The sequence below is a fragment of the Hyperoodon ampullatus genome (genome assembly GCF_949752795.1).
Source record: "Hyperoodon ampullatus genome assembly, chromosome: 15".
Taxonomy (NCBI): domain Eukaryota; kingdom Metazoa; phylum Chordata; class Mammalia; order Artiodactyla; family Ziphiidae; genus Hyperoodon; species Hyperoodon ampullatus.
The window spans coordinates 14,411,437-14,432,906 of record NC_136928.1 but is presented as its reverse complement, the minus strand read 5'-3'; the positions used below and the strand labels follow the sequence as shown (position 1 = coordinate 14,432,906).

The following is a 21,470-nucleotide window of genomic DNA, read 5'->3' as shown; positions in this document are numbered from 1 at the left end:
TCCTCTCTGGCAGTCTCACGCCTCCTTCCTGCCAGTGCAGCCTTGTTCCTTCCCTGTGCACAGAAAGGGTCTGAGTCTCTAGTACAGGCCCATCTGTGCCGTGAGGTGGCAGGGTGGGTGTGGATGGTGAGACAAACCATCTCCTTCATGTTAGCCTGAGGGAGCCCTGATCTGAACACTCTTGAGACCTTTTGAGGATAGCAGGCTCCTTGGCGGGACCAGTCGGGTGTTGCGGGGAAAGCTTTGATCTGAGCCAGCCCCCAGATTCCAGCCGTGGTTCTCACCACTGCCGGCCTGGGTGTTGTCTGTCTGTCCTGGGGTGGGGGGATGGGGCTCCCTCCAGGAACCCCTGGTTGTGGCCCAGATTCCAGTACCTCCTCCATCCTTCTTCCTCTCCCCAGGTCAGGTGCCTCTGGAGAGAGAGGGAGGCAGAGGTGGCTGGTTCCCAGATGTTATAGACCCCGTGGACACCATGTTGGAAGCCAGACTCCAAACCCAGCAGAGAAGCAGCCAGAATGGTCGGGAGGTAGTGTAGCCTTTCCCATTCCCAGAACACCCTCTGCCCTCCCACCTCCCGTCCTGTGCCCCTCACTCCTGGAGCCTCCCTCCCTCTGCCAAGGACTTTGAGTCCTCTCATCTCTCCCTGTGGCCCTTTTCCAGACCAGCCTGTGGTCCTCAGGTTTTGGGATGAAGCTGGAGGCTGTCATCCCATTCTTGGGGAAATACCGCCCCTTTGTGGGTCGCTGCTGCCAGATCTGCACCCCCAAGAGCTGGGTGAGTGATGGTAGAGCCAGGCCCTACCTTGCGGAGCTTGGTTCTGGGAGCCATGGCTCCCACGGCCTTGGGAGGCGGCTTCCTTTATGTCTCCCGACCTCAGCCCTCCCCCGCACCTGCCTCTGCTGTCTTTCACGGAATGGGTGCACTGGGATTGGCTGGTTGTTGGCCTGGGGCTGGCTCCTGGCTCCCAGGCCTGGGAGAGTTGGGTGGGGAAGTGTACAGGGGCCTGAGGGGAGGTGTACAGCATGGCCAGAGGGCTGGGGTCTGACTGTGCCCGCGTGAGTCCTGTTGTTCAGTTGTAGGGACACTGCCCACTCAGAGCCAGTGAGCACTCAGCACGTGCTTGCAGACCTGTGTGTGTCCGTGCCACGTGCTGGTGCTGATGGGACCCAGGGTTCTGGTGGGGATTGAGGCTACACGTTCTGTGCTGTTGATGAGAGAACTTCTCGGAGACTTTACTACGCTATTCTCCAAGAGGGTGATCCTACGGAGGATGCGGCTCTTCCACTTTGACCATGGAACCCTCTTTCCTAAGTGAGCTTCAGGACCCGGGGTCAAACATCTTTTGGGAACTGCTGTGCTATAATCCTGTCTCCTGGTAAACTCTATAGTCCATCAGGCAAAGACCACAGAAGACAGAGCAGGGGCTTTCCTTTGCCGGTTTGCAAAGGCCCCCCAAGGACATGCTGTCCCTGCCCCTCTTGGGCAGGAGTCCCTCTTCCACAGAAGCATAACGGATCTGGGCTTCTGCAACGTGATCCTGGTGAAGGAGGAGAATACCAGGTAGTCAGAGCTGGGGGTGGGGCAGGGGGGTGGGCAGGGCCCTTGGGTGCAGGGCTGCTGGGGCCCTGCTTGGTGGCATCATGTTCTTCCTTCCTCTGCTCCAAGCCCACAGGTGGGGACAGGCAGGCTTGGAGCTTTCCTGCAGTTCCTGCTGTGAGCGTTCAGGCCCTGAGCCTGCACCCTGCTCACTGCGGGGAGGGGGAGGAACAGGCCACAGGTGGGCAGGCGCCTCCTCTTCCTGCTCCATGAGAAGCCAGGCTCAGTCGTTCCCAGTCCATGGGGCTAGGGCGACCCCTTCCTGATGGAATGCCCTCTCTGGGCCCTAGTCAGGGGCGGGCCCGCTGAGAGATCTACCCCCTGCTTGGGGGCTGTGCCCAGGTTTCGGGGCTGGCTGGTTCGGAGGCTCTGCTATTTCTTGTGGTCACTGGAGCAGCACATACCCCCCTGCCAGGATGCCCCACAGAAGGTCTTGGAAAGCACTGGGTAAGGAGGCAGGGACTGGGGTCTGGCTGGTACTTCTGGGATCCTTGAAGGGATGACAAAGGCTGTAGGCAGGGCTGATTGAAAGGGCTGGTTTCTAGAGTGTTAGCTTGGTCTGGGGCCCTTCCTTAAAGATGGAGGGTGAACACTGGAGGCTGTGCCATAGGGCTTCTGTGGGGCTGAGGGAAGTGAACTTAGGCCTGCTCCAGCCTGACACCACTGCCTCCCACACCACAGGGTTCAGAATGTCATCCCAGGGAGGGCCCCAGGAGGGGCTGGGGAAGGCCAGGTACCCAGCCACGTGAAGAGAGAGGTACAGCGCATCTTGGGCCACATCCAGGCTCCACCCCGCCCCTTCCTGCTCAGGTAACTCTGTACTGAAGGGTGTTTTGGGCTGGGGCCTCTGCCCTTTGGGAGAGAGCATTGGCTGGGCTTGGGTAAAGACTAGACTCCCCTCCTGGGGAGCTGGGTGTTACGTTTACCAGTCTGAGTAAGCCCCTGATCTGGACACTGTGAGACCTTTTGAAGACAGCTGCCTTCTCAGTGGGACCAGTTGGATAAGGGGGAGGGGCTTTGATCTGAGCCAGCCCCCAGGTTCCAGCCCACGTTCTCACCACTGCTGGCCTGGTGGTGTGTATCTGTCCTGGGGGTTGGGGCTTGGGGGTCACCCCAGAACCCCTGGTTGAGACCTAGACTCCAGTACCTCCTCTATCCTTCCACCTTTCCCCAGGTCAGGTTCCTGTGGAGAGAGACAGGAGGTGGCTGGTTCCTCCATCTTATAGGCCCTCCTCTTCCCTCCCACATTCATCCGTCACTACCTGCTCCCTCCTGACCTGTCCTGCACAGGTCTGAGCTCCTCTTAGATGCAGGACACTCTTCTGGGGAAATGGAGGGATGCACAGGTTAGAGTGAGGAGAGGTACATACGCCTGCACGAAGGACAGGACAAGGGCTGGGACTGAGAATACCTGGAGGGGAGGAAGGGGCTCGTGAGCCAGGGACAAAAGGGGGAAGGGAGCCAGCCTTGGGGAGGTGAGGACGTGAGGGGACAGTCCTACCAGAGGGAAGAGCGTGAGCTGTGGCTGCAGGAAAGGGCCAGGCGTGCTCAAGTAGCTGATGTGGTCGGAAGCTGGCAAGTGAGGGAGAGAGCTGTTGGAGACAAAACTGAGAGGTAGGAGGGACCAGGTACGCAGGGCCATACAAGAAGTTTGGATTTGACTTCCAAGTGCAGTGAAGACCAATGCAAAGGTCATAAGCAGAAAATGACAACAAGATTAATTGAGGTCAGGAGTAGAGAACAGATCATCTGGGGAGGCTGTTTTGTTAGTCCAGGTGAGACGCAATGATGGGGGAGGGGCGTGACAGTAGAACTTAGGAAGACGGATGGAGAGACCCATATGCAGTTACCAGGACTCACTGATGGATTGGAGGGTTGCAGTGGGAGCAGTGAGGGGGGAGGGGGAGCTGCAGGAGAGCTGGGTTTCTGGCTGAGCAGCTGGTGGTGTGGTTGGACGGGAGGGGGCAGGCGTGGGGCGGAGCGAGTTTGGCCCACAAAAGGTGTTCTGGACGTAAAGCGCTTCTGATACCTGACATGCTGGTGGAGGCATATATGTATATATATGAGTCTGGAGCTCAGAAGAGACGTTGGGGCCAGGAACACGTATTTGCAGCGCTTTAGCAGACAGATGGTGCTTCAAGCCGGGGGATGCGTGAGTCGTTGAGGGAAAGAGGGCACGGGGCTGCACGTGTCAGGCTCGGCTGTGTTGAAGGTGCTAAGAGGTCAACGGAGCAAGGACAGGAAGTGGAGGTTGTTGGTGACCTACGACCAGCCCTCCATGTGACAATTCTTTGGCTTTTTCGAGACTTCCAGTCCCTTGACCTGAGCACCTTTACACCAGCCATCAGCCCCCGCTCCTGTCTTTCCTGCCCTCCAGGCCTAGCTTTGATTCCAGGGCTCCTTGTGAGGAAAGTGCCCTTGTGAAGGAGTCACTGGGCACAACCCGGCTGTGTTTGAACTCAGCTACCTGCCTTCTCTGCACCTAAGCAGAAACACACACTGGGTGGACCTGTTTCCTTTATAAGTGTGGTTCTCAGAGGGCCACACTGCACCCTCCAAGGCTCCAATCTAGACTGCTCCTTCTCTAACTTACCCACTGTTGACCACCCGCCTCATGCTTCGTGGAGAAATAGAAGCCATCAGATGAGGACATGCTGTGTGTCCCGCACATCTCCACGCTGCCTGCGCCTACGCTTCTGTCCCCATCTAAAGCCAGTCCCCCACATCGGGCCGCTGGACAACCCCTCCCCAGAGATTTTGCCCCTTCAGTTATCCCCTTTCCTTCTTGTATCACCAACTCCTCCCTTTTTAGTTCACTCTTCCCGGCAGTTTGCAGAGACAAGGCCGGGTTGTGCCTGGAGAGAGTCTTGGTTCTCTGGTCACCTTTGGGGTAAATGGAGGCAGGGGGATGCTCGGAGGCTGATATGAGGCAGGTGCACCGTGAGGGCGTCTTGGGAGACGGCAGCACTTTGCCGGCGCAGGCTCTGCTGTCGGGCCCGCCTGCTAGTCCCAGCACCCGCACCTCTTGGCTTTCTCGCTTATCCAGCAGCTTCTGTGCCCTCTCTGAACCTCACTTTCCTCTTCTGTAAAGTGGGGACAGCAGTAGTGCCCACCGTAGAGGAGTTCTGGCCGGCCCTCTGGGCTGCCGTGGGCCGCCTCGTGGGCTGCGCCCTGCCATGTCTCAGACTGGGCGCTGCTCTCCAGGCTGTTCAGCTGGGCCCTGCTGCGGATCCTGAACTGCCTCTTCCTGAACGTACAGCTGCACAAGGGCCAGATGAAGATGGTCCAGCAGGCCGCCCAGGCAGTAAGGCCCGCCCTCCACTGGGACGGGGACGGGATGGCGGGGACAGGAGCAGGGGCAGGCCAGGCCCTGAGTTGGGAGCGGCCCCATCGGCTGGTGGGAAAAACCCAGTGCTCTTCGGCGACCTCCTCGTTGTGTCTCACGGTCCCGCTCCCACGAGGCTTCCTCTAACGGCTTTTCATCCTGGTCTTAACAACCATCACGTCAGTGCATTACCTTAAAAGCTGTTGACAGAGCTCCTCTGCCTTGGGGAGATGTGCTCAGAGGAAGAACTGCTCAGCTGAGCCCTCCCTCCCTCCCTCCCTCCCTGCGGGGCTGCCCTGGGTCTGTAGGCACTAGGTTTCGGCTCCCTGCATCTTCAGGGTGGGGGGTGGATTGGCACTTCCCTTTGGCTCTCCCTGGCGCAGGGCTCGCCGCTCGTCCTCCTCTCTACCCACAAGTCACTCCTGGATGGGATCCTACTGCCCTTTGTGCTGCTCTCCCAGGGCCTGGGCGTGCTCCGTGTGGCTTGGGATCCCCGCACCTGTTCCCCCATCCTCAGGTAAAAGTCTTGTGCCCTTAGACATACAAGGGAGAGGTCCCCAGGCCGGGACGGGTGTGTGGGGTGTCAGGCAGTATTCTGGCAGCAGCTCCCTGGAGGCCCTCTTCCTGGCCCCTCTGCTCTCCACTTTGTGCCACCCCAGCCTGGGGGGCTCAGATGGAGGGTCAGCTGTGGGGTCTAGGACCATGCCTGGCCTCAGAGTGTTCAGGCAGGACCCAGGCTGGCCCTGTGTGGACCAAGGCTCTCACTAGCCTCCTGCTTGGTCCCATCTCCTGAGCGCCTTCCCTCATCTGCCCTGTGCCCCACAGAGCTCTGCTGAAGAAACTTGGGGGACTTTTCCTGCCGCCAGAGGCCAACCTCTCCCTGGACAGCTCTGAGGGGGTCCTTGCAAGGGCTGTAGTCCGTGCGGTGAGTGCTGTGCCCAGTGGTTGTTTATGGGGTTAGGCCAGGTTACGGGGGCCTGTTGCTGTTCTGGCTTTGACACCTGCCTCCCCCACCTACTTCCAGGCTGTGGAGCAGCTGCTGGTCAGCAGGCAGCCCCTGCTCATCTTCCTGGAGGAGCTGCCTGGGGCTCAGGGGCCTCGGCTGTCAGCCCTGGGTCAGACCTGGCTGGGACTGGTGGTGCAGGCGGTCCAGGTGGGCATCGTCCCAGATGCTATGCTGGTGCCAGTGGCCATCACCTACGACCTGGTTCCAGATGCACCCCGTGACACATACCACGTGAGACCCTCCTGCCCTGGGTACCCAAGTGGACACCATCTCCAGAGAGGAGGCACAGTATTGTGTCTGTGGCTGAGTTCCCCTCAGGGCTTGGCTAAGGGGGGAGTGCAAAGGAATTTCAGCCCTACGGTCATTATCCTGTGGCACCTGCTAAGGCCGTTACAGTCATCCTCTCATTTCATACTCAAAAGACCTTGCTAGGGAGGGATTTCTGTTTCACAGGTGATAAAATGAGCTCGGAGAGGTCATGGTCATATAGTAGTTTAGGCCCAAGATCAAGTTGAGCAGAAAGTGTGCCCCAGGAAGGCCGGTTCCCCAAACCCCTTTCTCCCTGCAGGCCTCGGCCCCACTGGGGCTGTGGACCGGAGCTTTGGCTGTCCTGTGGAGCGTGCGAGGCTGGGGCTGCAGCCGCCGAGCCTGCGTCCGTGTGCATCTGGCCCAGCCCTTCTCCCTGCACGTATGGACCCCATTGGGCAAGGCTGGGAGTACCTGGGGTCTGTCCTAGGGCTTCTGGCGGCCTGGCCCTCAAGGCCACTTCAGGCGTAGCGTTACGTACTTCAGATGGGCTGTATGCAGGTTTCCTGGTGGGTCAGGGCAGACCACCTAAGAGCCTTGTCCTGGGCAGGAATATACCATCAGCGCCAGAATCTGCTGGGGCAGCAGGCAGACCCTGGAGCAGCTGCTGCAGCCCATCGTGCTGGGCCAATGGTAAGGGCAGAGGAAGATGAGGGTCTCAGGGGCAAGGCAGGCAGCTCTTAGGCCCTAGCTCGTGAGCTGGCACCCTCTCCTCCCAGAACCACAAACACATCACCAGCTCCAGCCTCCCCCCACCACATAACTTTGGGTCATCTCAGACCATGCCAGGCACCCCTCCGTGCCTGTAAGTTGAGTGTGGGTTAGGGCACACAGGCCTGGAAGGGACTAGGGTTACACAAGCCACCTCTTTCGGGGATGGGAAACACCCTCACCTTTGAGAAAGCTCTGGGCTCCCCCGTGACTGTTTTTAGGTTTGGTCCCTTCATCTTGTGATCTGTGTCTCCATCCCAGTACTGTCGTCCCCGACGCTGAGAAGGTGCAGGAGTGGACCCCAGTAACCGGGCCCCTGCTGGCCCTTCAGGAAGAGGACCAGCTGTTGGTCAGGAGGCTGAGCCGTCACGTCCTGAACGGTGAGGGGAACCTCGGTCTGGCCTTTGCGGGAGGCTCCTGAACGCTCTGTTCTCAGAGGGGGCCAGTCGTCAGGGCCGTCCTCTCCAGGTGGGTTTCTGCACCTGCCCGCTCTTGCATGGCCCACTTGGGACATGTGAAGAAGAGTGGAACACCTTCCCCTGCCCCTGAGGAGGGGGTCAGTCAGGGAGGACGCGATGGAGCCGCTAAGTGAGGGCACACAGGCGGCCGCCCAGCCCGGCCTCAGGCGCGTCACTTCACTCTCTTGAGGTGACATCAGCTGAACTGAACAATGTACGTAAGGGACGTAACACAGTGCCTGGCACAGAGGGGGCTCTTAACAGCACTGTTACTACCATCTTCTCAAGTGTCCCTTCTGTGGCAGAGACTGGGGGTTGGTGGGTAGTAGACCTGCAAGAGGCAGGGAAGGTCCCTGAGCTCCCAGCCTGGCTCTCAGCGTGCACTTGGTAAATGCCACTTCTCCACTGGGGAGGGTGGCACCCAAGGACCAAGCCTGCTCTCCCTTTCCCAGGGGTGGAGTCGTATGGGGGTGTGTATGTAGCTGCTGTCAGGGAGGTGTGTGCTTGACTGGGAAGGCTTGCCTGGTGACGGAGGGCCCGGGCTGTCGGGCCTCCGCCCCTGAGCAGCATCCCTGCACCCCTGGCCCTAGCCAGCGTGGCGAGCTCGGCGGTGATGAGCACGGCCATCATGGCAACGCTGCTGCTGTTCAAGCACCGGAAGGTAGGGCACGGTGGGGTGGGGGCCTGGGGGAGGACGCGTGGCCCTGCCGCTGAGCCCCTCACTGGGGCTGCCCACCCAGGGCGTGTGCCTGTCGCAGCTCCTGGGGGAGTTCTCCTGGCTGACAGAGGAGACGCTGCTGCGTGGCTTTGACGTGGGCTTCTCAGGGCAGCTGCAGTGCCTGGTGCAGCACGCGCTGAGCCTGCTGCGGCCGCACGTGGCCCTGCTGCGCGTCCAGCAGGGGGACTTGCTGGTGGTTCTGCAGCCCGGCCCAGGCCTCACGCACCTGGCACGCCTGAGCTCCGAGCTGCTGCCCGCCTTCCTGAGCGAGGCCGTGGGTGGTGAGTCCCTAGGGCCTGGGATGGGTGGGATGTGTGTAGGGGTGAGGGGAATGCTCCCTTCCTCACGTCCGGCCCCTCCTCCCCCAGCCTGTGCCATGCAGGGGCTGCTGGCGGGCAGGGTGCCGCCCGAGGGACCCTGGGAGCTGCAGGGCATCGAGCTGCTGAGCCAGGACCAGCTGTACCACCAGATCCTGCTGCTGATGCACTTGCTGCCGCAGGACCTGCTGCTGCTGCAGGTCAGGCCTCTCCCACCAGCCCAGCTCAGTCCTGGGCCTCCCCTTCTTGGCTGTAGGAGGGGGCCCACGCTTGCCCAGGCCCTGACCCTAAGATGTCCTGCGGCAGTAGGTCTGGTCTCTGTGTCTGGCCAGGCCCCTGCCTGGCTCTCCTGAGGCCACGTGGATGCCTCTTTCTCCCCAGCCCTGCCAGTCTTCCTACTGCTACTGTCAGGAGGTGCTGGACCGCCTCATCCAGTGTGGGCTCCTAGTTGCCAAGGAGGTAGGAAGGGCAGCTGGAGACGAAGCCCCGGCCTGGGGTCCGGCCTCCTTCAGCCTCCCCCCGAGTGACGGCGGCCTGGGCTCCTCCTCTGGCGTGTGTGTGGGGGGTGCGTCTGTGTTGGGGGGGGCGGTGTGTGTACAGCCCTTGGCCTAGCAGAGAGAGAGAAGCCTGGTCCCCGCCTCGCCACTCTCCGCCATGGGACTTGTCAGATCGCGTCTGCTCTGGGCCCGTGTGTAGCTACAGTGACAGGATTGGACAAATGCACCTGAGGGTTTCTGCATAAGCCCCGCTCTCCACATTTCTTGTCCACAGGGGCTGTGGCCCTTGAGGGTGGGTGCTCACTTCCTCTCACCCCGCAAGTTGGCTCCACAGCTGTGATGGTCTGGTGTGGCCTGGGGCATCCTCCTGGGCTCCCGGGGTCTGCGTGTGCTGGTTTCATCTCCCTGGCTGGCTGTGTGCCCGGCCTGGGGGCCTCGGGGCTGAACCTTGGCCAGCCTGACAGGGACCAATGGCTCCCACGGCCCTCAGACCCCAGGCTCCCGGCCAGCCTGCGACACAGGGCGGCGGCGTGTGAGTGCGAAACTGCTGTGGAAACCAAGTGGGGACTTTACCGACAGTGACAGTGACAACTTCGAGGAGGCTGAGGGCCGGTACTTCAGGGTGCGCTGGGAGAAGCCATCGGGGGAGGGGGCCGTCGGGAGGCGGTGGGAGCCGCCCTCACCCTGGCCTGGCCTGTCCCCCTCCAGCTCAGCCAGCAGTCACGCTGCCCTGACTTCTTCCTCTTCCTCTGCCGCCTGCTCAGCCCGCTGCTCAAGGCTTTTGCGCAGGCTGCCACCTTCCTCCACCGGGGCCAGCTGCCGGATACTGGTGAGGCCCGCGCGACCGCGGCCGTCCTGAGGAGAGGCTGAGCGCTCAGGGTGGGAGCCCTGCCTGCGTGGGGCCCCAGGCCTCAGACCTCTCTCCCCCCCAGAGTCGGGCTACGTGGAGCAGCTGTTGCGGTTCTTAGAAGCCACCGCCCAGGAGGAAGGGTTCTTCGGTGAGGCCCGAGCAGCCAGCCCAGGCCCTGGGAGGTGGGGAAGTTTTGCTGGTGGCTGCCTCCCCCTAGTGGGCAGCGGAAGCCCAACTCCAGGAAGGCTGGCCGAGGAGTACAGAGAAGGCCTTTGGGTCCAGCTTGAGCCCTATCCTTCGGTTGTCCCATCCTTAGACAAGAGTCGGAGAGGAGCTGGGCCCCAGGGCTCCCTTCCGTAGCCTTCACGTCTCTCTCCTCCAGAGTGCGTGGACCCACATCTCGCCATCAGTGCCGTCTGGACCTTCAGAGACCTGGGGGTGAGAGGGGCCAGTCTCTCCGCCCTCCTGTCCCCCTGCCTCCCACTCCCATACCCTGAAAGACCTGCTCAGGGCAGCCCAGCTGTACCCACCCTGGGATTGCCCCAGGGTCTCCCACGAATAGGTGTGGTGCCAGTAGTTGTTGGAGAAGGTAGGACAGTTTTCCTGCCCCTCTCAGTCTCCCAAACCCCTGGCTCATTCTGCTCCCGGGTGGGGCCCTGGGGGTGTTTTGAGAGGCAGCATTTGCCCTCAAACACTGAGGCTCACGGGGCCACAGGTCTCACTGCAGTTTTCCCGGGGAGGGGCACAGCGCCCGTGGTGAGCGCTCAGAGCCCTTCTCTGTGGCCCAGGTGCTGCAGCAGACGTCCAGCCCTGCAGGCCCCATGCTGCACCTGTCCCCCGCCTTCGCCAGCCGGGACAACCAGGAAAAGCTGGAACGGTTCATCCGGCAGTTCATCTGTAGCTAGAACCAGGAGGGGCCGGCGTTGAGCCCTCCCAGCCCCAGAGCACAGCTGTGCCCTGGAGCCAGAAGGCTGGCCTGCAGACCCTCAGCTGGACTGGAACACCTTTGAGGTCTGCCTGCCCCTCGCCATCTCTTGCTCTCTGCCTCCTGTGGTGTGATAAACGGGAGGACTGGATGAGTCCTCTTTTCCCAAGCTCAGCAGTGTCTTTCTTTTTGGTGTGACTGTATTTGCTCTTTGCTTCCCCCCTGTGTGAGAAGGCCCTATCTCACGCCTTGAAACAAACCCTAAAGGAAGCCAAAAAGAAGTTTATTGAGGAGAGCACCACCTCCTCCCCGTCTGCCTGGAAGGGGAGCTACTCAGGGGGGCTGCCACTGGGCCTCTCCCTGTGCTGGGCTCAGTGGGGACGGACGCCCCCACCTCGTCGTAAGTCCACGGCCCGCGGTAGAGGCTGTCACACCACCTTGTTGACGATGACACCTAGTTCTTCGATCTCACACTGGACTTCGTCGCCCTTCTGCAACAGGGTGGGCCGTGAGGCTGTCAGTCCTTTGGTGTGGTACATACACAGGCCTGGACTTCTCAAGTCTGAGCCCACCCTGCCAGGCCTTCTTCCTTTCCTCGTTTAGCCAACCTACCTTGAGAAAGACGGGAGGTTTTCTGAATACACCAACACCTGGGGGGGTCCCAGTCAGGATGACGTCCCCTGGGAAAAGAGTGACGAACCTAGGGCAAAAGGGCCAGGTGAGACCAGGGGCCGAGGTGGCTACAGCCTGCCATGGAGCGCTCGGTTTAGCCTCCAGGTGGGTGTTGGGGGGCAGGGCTCCATCCCACTTACTGGGAGACCCAGGCTATTAGCTCTTCCGTCTTAAACACCATCTGGTTGGTGTTGCTACTCTGGACCACCTCCCCATTCACTCGGCAGCAGATCTTTAAGTTGTGTGGATCTGAAATGCAAAGACAACACTGTGGGGTTCTCTTCTTTCCCTCAAAGCCCTCCCACTAACCAGCTAGAAAATGAAAGCACAGGGAGGCCTGTGACTCGCCAGGTGCGAGGGTTGGGTGCTGGGCTGCCTGTGCTTGGCCCTGGCACTCCCTACCCTGGAGCAGTGGCCTCCTCAGGCCTCCCTGTATCCACCACAGAGCACAGTGCCTGCCAGTGGTCCCTTGGGTGGGTTAAGGAGGGGATGTTCCGGACTCTCAAGGGGGAGAGAAAAATGGCTGTTTCTGCCTTAAACATGTCTACCCACAGCAGAGGCTGCCCTGGCACAAGCAGGAGTAGTGAAGACTCCTGCACCTGAAGGCCTACCTGTAATACTGTCCCGAGTAGACAGTCCCTTTAACTTTTCGGTGTTTTACACATTCACACCCCCCCCACCCCAGGGATCACCATTTAACTTCTGTGATGACTGACTGTACGGGGTGCGTGAGGCTGAACTGCATGGACGTGGCCCCACCCAGATGGCTGTGCTCTGTCCTCTTAAGCACCATCTCTCTTCCTGGCTCTCACAGGACCTCACCCAGCCACCGTGTAGGCAGGCAGCGGCAGCTACAAGCAGCAAGGGCACGGTGAAGGTGCACCTGGAACAGCCATTCTCTGTGATGCTCAAAGGCCAGCTCTGCTGCTTTCCAACTTAAAGACTCTCCCAGACGGTGGCAGCTAGAGGAAGCCTGACCCACCCATCCTGAGAGCACTGTGCTTCGTTACTCACTTCATGAATGCAGATTCACCACCTCTGCAACTGTGGCTCTCTGGGGGGTGAGGGGACGGTGAGGCCCACTGGAGAACTCATGGCCCACGCTGAGAGACTGGCTCTAATATAAGCAACCAACGAAGGGGCAGCTGGGGGTCGGGGGCCCACGTGGAGCCATACCCCTCACTCCCATTTCCCGGGAAGCTGCTTTCTCTTCACTGACGTATGCAAGAGCAACAGGAGTCACCAAGTGGGCTGTCAGAGACCTACCTGCTACACTGTCCTTGGTCACCAAGGCAGGGCCCAGGGGGCAGAAGGTGTCAAAGGTTTTTCCCAGCAGCCACTGCTTTCCATTGCGTCTCATTTGCCAGTCACGAGCACTCACGTCATGTGCCACAGTGAAGCCAGCCACGTGGGCCATGGCATCTGTGGCCTATGGGGGCAGGGGTTTGGCCAGATTGGAGGTTAAATCATGATGACACCAACCCCTGTAACAAAGGATCTCAAAGCCTTGGTCCCACGTTAGTGGCCAGAGGTGGTGGATGAGAGGCAAGGCAGGGTCAGGAGCAGGTAGATGCCAACCACCTCCCAATGCCAGGGACAGATGGCACTGCCCTTTTCACCTCACCTTGATGTGCTTGCCTTTCTTTCCAATGACCACGGCCAGCTCCACCTCCCAGTCCACCTCCTGTAGAGCGGGAAAGGAGCAGTGAGCTGCCTGGCTCTGGGCCCCGCTCCTCTACCGAGGGGCTACACACTGCCTCAGGGGCAGGGCCTCTTAAGAGTGGGGTTGGCTGCCGGCCCCCATTTGTAAGACCTCGAGCCAGAGTGGAGTGAACAGTAGGGGAGGTATCACGTGCAGACCCATCAACTGGGCAGTGGCAGGCAGCACCCCTAGAGGCAGGCAGAGCTCTCCAAGCGACTGCAGAAGAGCAGCGTTTGTCCGGGGAGGGAGTTTTAGAGTCACTCTTGATAACTTCCAGAAAAGGATGAATACCAAGTAACAACAGCTAACCCTACTGTGTGCCAGGCACTATTCTAAATGCTTTAACGCACTAACTCAAGTAATAACAAGAAAAAGATCAACATGCCAAAATAAATGTGGGCCAAAGGCTTGGATAAGCAATTCACAAAAAGAAATACATATACATGGCCACAAAAAGGAAAACATGCTCAGCCCTTTTCATAAACCACAAAGTGCCCTATAAAATAGGTAACAATTTAGCCTTTCAAACTGACTGCTCTTTCTAACAGTAACAACCAGAAACACAGAAAAGACCTGGGTTCCTTGGGGAAATGGCTAATTCCAAGTCTGAGAGAGTACAAGATGAGCCTGCAATAGCTTGGCCATAGCAAGGAAGTACTCAGAAAGTGATATAGATGGGGGTCATCTTGAAGGCCCTCTCATTGGCCAAATTAAGACCCTTTGAGTATCAAAAAGAATGTAAACGATGGACTATGACATATTGAATAAAACTAAAAATCAGGAATTTACAGTGATACTAAAGGGACATGGCTTTTTTTTAAAAAAAAAAAAAAGGAGGGAAGCAGTGTTTCTTCAGAGTACCAGCTAATAAAAGTACACAGACAGAAAAAAATCACCTTTTTCTAACCCTTACTGCAATAATGGATTCAGGTAAGGATGACCAGATGATCCCTGGATGAAAATTGTGAGGCAATAAGATAGTCACATGGTTTCAATGTCTACCCTGCAGATTGTTTACTAATTACCACAATGAAATGTACCTTTACAATGGAGAGGTCACGTGAGCATCAAGTAAACTAAGGGATCAAACTTTAGGGCCCGACAAGAGTCTCCCAGTGGGATGCAATACAAGTACACACCTGTTGCTACAGACTGAATGTTTGTGTCCCACCCCCCACCCCCCAATTCATATACTGAAACCTAACCCCCAAGGTGATGGTATTAGGAGGTGAGACCTTTGAGAGGTGATTAGGTCATGAGGGTGGAGCCTCCATGAAGAGGATTAGTGCCCTTACAAAAAGAGATCCCAGAGAGCTCCCTTCTACCAGGTGAGGACATAGTGAAGAGACAGTCGTCTATGGACCAGGAAGTGGGCCCTCACCAGGCACCAAATCTGTTGGCACCTTGATCTTGGACTGCCTCGACTCCAGAACTGTGAGAATTAAATGCCTTGTTTATAAGCCATCCATCCATCCATTCTGTACTTTGTAATAGCAGCCTGAACAGGTTAAGACACCTGTGTAGAACTTGACAAAAATGTTTAACCTGAATCTAATCATGAGGAAACAACTAGACAAATCCAGAGTGTGAGACATGCTATGAGACAACTTGGCCTGGTTTCTTCAAAAAGTGTCATTAAAGATAAAAAAGGGCAGGGGGAAAAATTGCTTGAGATCAGGGGTCGGCAAGCTATGGCCCACAGACCAAATCCTTGCTTGTTTGCTGTCTGTTACTGTAGACAGAATTTTCCTGGAACACAGCCATATTCATTCATTCACATATCAGCTATGCAGCTTTCATACTTCACAATGGCAAAGCTGAACTGCTGCAAAAGACACTATTTGGCACTCAAAGCCTAATAATACTAACTGGCCCTTTGAGAAAAAGTCTGTGGATCCCTGTTCTAGGTAAAAGGCACTAAAGAGACATAACCAAATACAATGTATGACCTTGACTGATCTTGGACCAAAACCATAAAACAAAACAGGACCCAAATTAAAAGTCACCTTTGGGGGCAACTGGGAATATTCCCAATTGGACTGTATATTAGGTATTACTCGTGTTAACTTTCTTAGTTGTGATAATGGCGTTATGGTCATGTAGGACGCTGTCCTTATTCTTAGGAGATGCATGTTGAAGTTTCCGTAAGTGAACTGTCTTTAATGTCTATAACTCACTTTCAAAGGTTCTTCCCACTCCCCCTCCAAAAAAAGTGTGTGTGTGCCCGTGGGGCACGAGGGAAGGAGAGGAAGACGGACAGGGGGAGGAAGAAGGAGGGAGAGGAAAAGCAAATACGGCAGAATTTTAACAGTGAATCCAGGTGAAGAGTCTGTGGGTAGTCACTGTACTTGTTTTCAACTTGCCTGTAATTTCCAAAATATTCCTAAACTAAAAATTTGAAAGTATTGGTAAGGGTACATACACTGCTGGTAGACACGTAAATTGCTTTTGCAACTTCTCTTAAGGTCACTTTGGCTGATTTTTGAAACCCTGCCGGGCTTCCCTGGTGGCGCAGTGGTTGCGAGTCCGCCTGCCGATGCAGGGGACGCGGGTTCGTGCCCCGGTCTGGGAAGATCCCACACGCCGCGGAGCGGCTGGGCCCGTGAGCCATGGCCGCTGAGCCTGCGCATCTGGAGCCTGTGCTCCGCAACGGGAGAGGCCACAGCAGTGAGAAGCCCGCGTACCGCAAAAAAAAAAAAAAACAACAACAAAAAAACCAGAAACCCTGCCTACACTCTGACAAAGACATTCAAATTCTAAGAGTTTATGCAAAGGAAATAATCACACATTCATGGATGTGCAAAGTCTTTTCTGTAAGGAGGTTCACTGCAACACTACTCATAAAAGCTAAAAACTGGAAACAACCTATCTAGCAATATGAGGACTACTGAATAAATTATGGCCATTGACACAATAGAAAACTAAGCAGTAACCTAAAAAATGTCAGGGGAGAATATTTAATGGCATGAAAAATGTTTTTGCTGGAGACTTAAGTAAATGGTAGGCATATGTACAGTATAAATAGAAACAGGAACAGAAAAACACTGGGAAGATACACAGCAAAACATAAATGTTGCAAGCCCTGGGCAGTGGGAACATGGGTGATTTTTCTTTATGTTTATCTGTATTTTATTACTTTTCTACAATGCAAGTATATTACTTTTGTAATCAGGAAAAGATATAAATTAACTTCTCCCCCCGCCACCCCCCGAGAGCAGTCTTATTACTGTATAATCCCCTGGAGTTTCTGTTTAATGCACTAATGAGCAACAGGTGGTTGCTTTAGGCTGGAGGCTGAGCACCTGTGTGATGGGCCCCAGTGACTCGGGGGCACGGTGGGGAGGCACCAACCTGGCTCTCAGGAGGGAGGACGACCTCATCGTAGGGCCCCACGATGGAGCTGGCAAACTTGCTGAAGATGATGGGCTCCTTGGGCACAGGCACATTCTGCTCTTTGCAGTGGTCCACATAGTTCATGCCCACGCACACCACCTTGTCTGGCCGTGTAACTGGGGCCAGGAATGTCACTTCTGACCGTGGCAGGACTGGCAACTGGGCAGCCAGGGCTCTGCAGAGACCAGAGCAGGAGAGAGGGGCACTCTGGGGAGATCCTGCAGCAGCTACAAGTTTTTAAAATGTATTTTCTAGATCAACCATCAGAGTCAGCAGGAAAATCAAGCCCAGTTACTGTCCTTTGGTATCAGAGCACTGTTTATATGTATCCAGTGTTGATTTCCTCTCCCCCATTAGGTAATACATGTCCATGTAAGAGAATTCAAAAGGTGCAAATGGGAATAATGGAAAGGTCTCTCTTCTACACCTCCTAGTCACCCTGCTCCAGCCCTGGAGCCAACCACTGTGTCCTACGTAGCTCTTCACAGCCACTCTATGTATACTCTTCTCCCATCTTTTTTAATGCAAATGATAGCACAATTATATATACCTTTAAAATATATATATATTTTAGAGATCTCACCATAACAGTATACAGCTTCCTCGTTCTCGTACGGCTGCCTATTACTGCACAGTAGAAATACACCCAATTCTCTAATGAGGGACATAGAAGTAGTTTCTCATCTTGCGAGAATGTGAAAGTAGGGGAAAAATACTGTTACCCACACTGTATGCTGTCAAACATCTGTATTTTTTGTTAGTTAAATAGGTGAAAATGACACCTCAAAGTGTTTTTTTGGTTTGGGTTTTTTTTTTGCCACGCCACGCGGCATGCGGGCTCTTAGTTCCCTGACCAGGGATCAAACCCTCGCCCCCTGCAGTGGAAGCGCGGAGTCTTAACCACTGGACCGCCAGGGAAGTCCCCTCAAAGTGGTTTTTAATTTACTGTTCATCAACACCTTTACACCAGATTCCACAGGACTCCTGGCTTCAGGGAGGCCCCTACCTAATCTAGCCCAAACCCAAGAACCATCTTTAAGAACCTCTTTGCAGCCCTCTCTCCTAATGAGCTTTCCAAGATGCCTCTTAGGAACCCAGGTTCCAGCCGCTCAGGCAAGCAGGAACTTAATCCCCCAGGGAAGGCAGTGTGACAAAGTAGAATTCTGGCTCCACCACCAAGTGTGTGGCCTTCGGATGGTCAATCCTCCTCCCTGGGCCTCGGTTTCCCCCTCTGTAGACTGAGGATGTTGTCAGAAAAGATTTCTAAGGCTCTTCACCAAGAGAACAGGTGAGAAACGACGGCTGGGTTGCAAAAGAGGAGGCGGGTGGGAGGAGGGAGGGGAATGGGGCAGCTGCGGCAGGGCACTGCTGCCTGCTGATTTACCTTTTTGCCACCGAGAGAGCGGCCTCTCCCTGCCCCAGGAACTCTATCATCGTCTTGGGCAGTGTGGGGTCAAAGGCGCTGAGGTTGATGACACCTCCACCATTCCCTGACTCCAGGCCCAGATGAGGTCCCGTCAGGTGGGGTGCCTGGAACTGCACCAATCTCATGTCTCTGGAGGGTTGAAAGGGCCAACGCTGAGCCTGCAGCAGAGCCGTGAGCCACCTTCTTCTACCAAAGACCAGCATCGGAGCCTATGGAGAAAAAAGTGGGTCCTAGGGGACGGAGAGAGTCCGAAACCATCACTGGGGTTCCCAAAGCTCCTCAAGCTGCAGCCCAAGTCCTTTTGCCCCATGAGCCATTTTTGGCTCACCACTGGGATGTGGTCCAGGTTTTCACTTATTTCACGTGTTTCAAATGAAACATTACTAGAGAAGCAACTACTTCATGCCAGCCATTGAGCTAGGTCCCAGGGATTCCAGCCTTCCGTCAACCAGTGCTTTCTGAAAGCTTAGACTGTAGCTGGCACCACTGGGGCACCGGGCAAACAATGTAGGTCAGACACACTCAGAACTGCCATCCTGCCTGCAGGGGACTGATGTTAATAACGGATGCCGTTAAGTAGGATTCTGCAATTGGGACTGCTGCTGTGTAGATCACGGGCCCGGTCTTTGTCTAGTTTCTTGAGGAAGTGTGGGCTGGGCTAAGATGAGCAGGGCTAGGAATTAGTTAAGAGTGGGGCCCAGCATAAGCAAGAGATCACAGGTGAAACTGGCTCCACAGCTGCCACAGGTGGTTTTTTAAATGCCAATTTGATCCTGTTACCCTCCTACTTAAAATGCTTTCCACTGCTCACATGACCAAGCCAGAACCCCCTCCAGGCTGTCGCAGCCTTTTAGGAGCAGCCCCCGCCTGCCTCTCCAGGCAGTAATTATTATTATTTTTTTTTTTTCGGTACGCGGGCCTCTCACTCTTGTGGCCTCTCCCGTTGCGGAGCACAGGCTCCGGACGCGCAGGCTCAGCGGCCATGGCTCACAAGCACAGCCGCTCCGCGGCATGTGGGGTCTTCCTGGACCGGGGCATGAACCCGTGTCCCCTGCATCGGCAGGCGGACTCTCAACCACTGCGCCACCAGGGAAGCCCTGTCCAGGCAGTCATTATTTAGTGGCTCCTGTGCTGGAGTACAGGCTGCCCTAGGAAAGGGGCTGCAGACAGAGGGCGGGGTCTACGCCTCACAGGCATCACGGGGCTGTCTCCCCTCTGGGTTCTGGGGCCACAACTGTCTCTTTCGCTGCCGAGTCCATAGTGCCTAGCACTGTGCCTGCCACACAGAAGGCTCTCAGCTACTCTCTGTTCAATGATCAAATGCCAGAAGCAGGGGCTTGACTTTTCACTACTTGGGAAAGCTTGGTGATTGTCAGCCTCAGGAGGGGTGGCTGGGCCTTCGTTCCTCAAATCACTTAGAAAGTATCAACAAGGCTCAGGTCCCATTTTGAGTTCTAGGCTCCACGCAAAGACAAACCCCATTCTCTTCTTTTGTTTCTGAGTCTGGCCTCCACCCCAACAGTCCCTCCTCTTCATGGTTCCCTGCCTTTAAAAGTAGTCCTTTAGGGACTCCCTGGTGGCGCAGTGGCTAAGAATCTGCCTGCCAATGCAGGGGACACAGGTTCGAGCCCTGGTCCGGGAAGATCCCACATGCCGCGGAGCAACTAAGCCCGTGCGCCACAACTACTGAGCCTGCGCTCTAGGGCCTGTGGGCCACAACTACTGAGCCCACGTGCCACAACTACTGAAGCCCGCGCGCCTAGAGCCAGTGCTCCGCAACAAGAGAAGCCACCGCAACGAGAAGCCCGCGCACCGCAATGAAGAGTAGCCCCCGCTCGCCACCACTAGAGAATGCCCGCGTGCAGCAACGAAGACCCAATGCAGCCCAAAATAAATAAATAAAATAAAAAATAAAAGTAGCCCTTTATGCTCAAGCACGTGGAGGTCATCCCAGACTCCTGGTTCTCTGATGATTCCATCTGCCTTGTTCAGTTAAACACTCATTAGATCCACGTCAACGATCTGATCGCTGTGCTGGCCGATGAGTTTAACCAGAAAACCAGGAGTTCTGAACCTCCCACCCTCCTGTCTTACACAAGCACCAACCATGCCACTGTCAGGGGCTGTTCAAGCTAAAGTGTATGCACTCATATACTCCACACACTAAGATTATTATCCCACTGCATGCCAGGTCTTACTTTGTTTTACCTACAATGGCTGATTTACTTCTCTTGACAACTGTGGACGGTACGGGCTGCTGGTCCCATTTCACAGATGAAAAAACTAAGGCTCGAAGAGGTTAAGGGATTTGCCCAAGTTCCCAAGGACAGGAAAGAACTGGGACTTGAATCCAAGTCCAGGTGAAGAGTTGGACACTTTAGCCCAGAGGTGGTGGTGAGAAGTAGGAACCTCCAACAGGAAATCTTCTGGAGGCCCAGCGACACCCTGCATGCCCCGGGAAACTTGATCTCCTGCTGGCTACTGCCTCAGGGATAAGGCTGGTCACCTGCTCTCCCAGATAACCGCAGGCCCCCCTGACTGCGCTTCCCACATGACAGGCCCCTGCAGGTTCTCATTCCGCCCTCTAGCAATCCCCTCAGGCTGAGCGCCTCGTTTTACAGAAGGGGCACTGAGGCTGAAGGAGGTGAAGTCACCTGCCGAGGTACCTGAAAGCGGCCCCGCTGCTCCTGCGGGAACCACTGTGCCGCAGAGCCTGAGCTCAATCCAACTCTAGAAAAGGGGCCCTAAGCAAAGAGGCAGGGACATGGAGCGGCAACGGCGCAGGAGAGACAAAGGTTTGCACCTGGGACCGCGTCCCACCATCCACTCGCCTGGGCCCCTGTGCCAGTCCCCCACTTTCCCTGTATGCCCAGCTCCAAGCCCTGCAGTCAGTGGGCGCCCAAGAGGGCCCGCCCGCCCGCCCGCCCGCCCAGTCCGTGTGGTCGGAGCGGCCGGGCACCAGAGTCCAGTCCTGCCCTCAGCGGGAGGCCCGGACGAAGGCTGAGGCCCGGTGCACCCCGCCGTCTGGCCTAAACCTAACCTACCTGGCACCCTGTGTTGTCGGGATAGGACTCGCGGGCCAAAGGCCAAGGTCACCGGGCGCCTGAGCACAGGTACAACGTCCCAGAGACCACGACCGACCGGGAGTTCTAACGCTGCGGGGCTAGACGCCGCGCGGCTCCTCTAAATAAGGCGTCAGCAGAGGCGGGCGCTCCCTGGTGACGTCACGGGACAACGGCCAATAGCAGGACGTCTAGTTCGGTGCCGGAAGCCAAGTCGCAGAGGGGGCGGGCCCAGCGCCCGAGGGTGGGTAGTCTTTCGCGTTCCAGCAGGCCTGTGGGTGCGGACCTGAAGCTGGCGAAGCCAGCCGGATGCCCCGGACGCCACATGCCCGAGGGCACTCGCTTTCGGGGCGGCGTGCGCTTGCATGAACCCGAAAGGGGGTGCTTATTGACATTTTGCGCCCTGGGCGCCTCGCTGGCCTCGCCCGCGTCGGGCCCAGCATCTGGGCCAGGCCCTGCTCTGATGGTTGAGCGAAATGCGTGGAGACCAAATTCTGGCGCGCTGG

General features: G+C 56.7%; 2 protein-coding genes across 7 annotated transcripts; one reads left to right on the top strand and one right to left on the bottom strand.

Annotated features, from left to right (window-relative positions):
* Positions 1 to 687: 687 nt before the first annotated feature.
* GPAT2 (glycerol-3-phosphate acyltransferase 2, mitochondrial) lies at positions 688 to 10,268 on the top strand (the record flags this gene model as incomplete). 3 transcript variants are annotated; one of them, XM_079720945.1, is made up of 18 exons in its annotated part: positions 688 to 774; positions 1,487 to 1,560; positions 1,939 to 2,043; positions 2,278 to 2,406; positions 4,801 to 4,900; positions 5,305 to 5,438; positions 5,747 to 5,846; positions 5,946 to 6,158; positions 6,496 to 6,615; positions 6,784 to 6,866; positions 7,206 to 7,324; positions 7,993 to 8,063; positions 8,143 to 8,401; positions 8,489 to 8,637; positions 8,819 to 8,896; positions 9,425 to 9,546; positions 9,643 to 9,763; positions 9,867 to 10,268. In XM_079720945.1, 18 exons carry the CDS (start codon positions 688 to 690, stop codon positions 9,900 to 9,902), a joined length of 2,100 nt encoding a protein of 699 aa, XP_079577071.1. In that variant the 3' UTR covers positions 9,903 to 10,268. The 3 variants fall into 3 exon arrangements, with proteins under 3 accessions (XP_079577071.1, XP_079577072.1, XP_079577073.1); XM_079720946.1 differs by lacking the exons at positions 9,425 to 9,546; positions 9,643 to 9,763 and having other exon boundaries at positions 8,161 to 8,401; XM_079720947.1 differs by lacking the exons at positions 8,819 to 8,896; positions 9,425 to 9,546; positions 9,643 to 9,763.
* Positions 10,269 to 10,976: 708 nt separating this feature from the next.
* On the bottom strand, positions 10,977 to 21,041 carry LOC307064382 (oxaloacetate tautomerase FAHD2A, mitochondrial). Of its 4 annotated transcripts, none has more exons than XM_079720900.1 (8): positions 20,947 to 21,041; positions 17,861 to 18,111; positions 16,435 to 16,651; positions 13,006 to 13,065; positions 12,648 to 12,810; positions 11,522 to 11,630; positions 11,322 to 11,409; positions 10,977 to 11,232 (listed from the first exon to the last, which is right to left on the bottom strand). In XM_079720900.1, exons 2-8 carry the CDS (start codon positions 18,103 to 18,105, stop codon positions 11,227 to 11,229), a joined length of 888 nt encoding a protein of 295 aa, XP_079577026.1. In that variant the 5' UTR covers positions 18,106 to 18,111; positions 20,947 to 21,041; the 3' UTR covers positions 10,977 to 11,226. The 4 variants fall into 4 exon arrangements, with proteins under 4 accessions (XP_079577026.1, XP_079577025.1, XP_079577027.1 ...); XM_079720899.1 differs by having other exon boundaries at positions 10,977 to 11,200; XM_079720901.1 differs by having other exon boundaries at positions 10,977 to 11,200; positions 11,322 to 11,389.
* Between the last annotated feature and the right edge of the window lie 429 nt (positions 21,042 to 21,470).

What these genes read in the sequence shown, in the direction of transcription:
- LOC307064382 (XM_079720899.1), bottom strand. Translation starts at nt 18,105, where the DNA reads ATGCTGGTCTTTGGTAGAAGAAGGTGGCTCACGGCTCTGCTGCAGGCT. An exon ending in CTAATAGCCTGGGTCTCCCA is followed by an intron (nt 11,410 to 11,521) that starts GTAAGTGGGATG and finishes CTTTTGCCCTAG; the next exon opens with GTTCGTCACTCTTTTCCCAG. An exon ending in AACCTCCCGTCTTTCTCAAG is followed by an intron (nt 11,201 to 11,321) that starts GTAGGTTGGCTA and finishes ACCCTGTTGCAG; the next exon opens with AAGGGCGACGAAGTCCAGTG.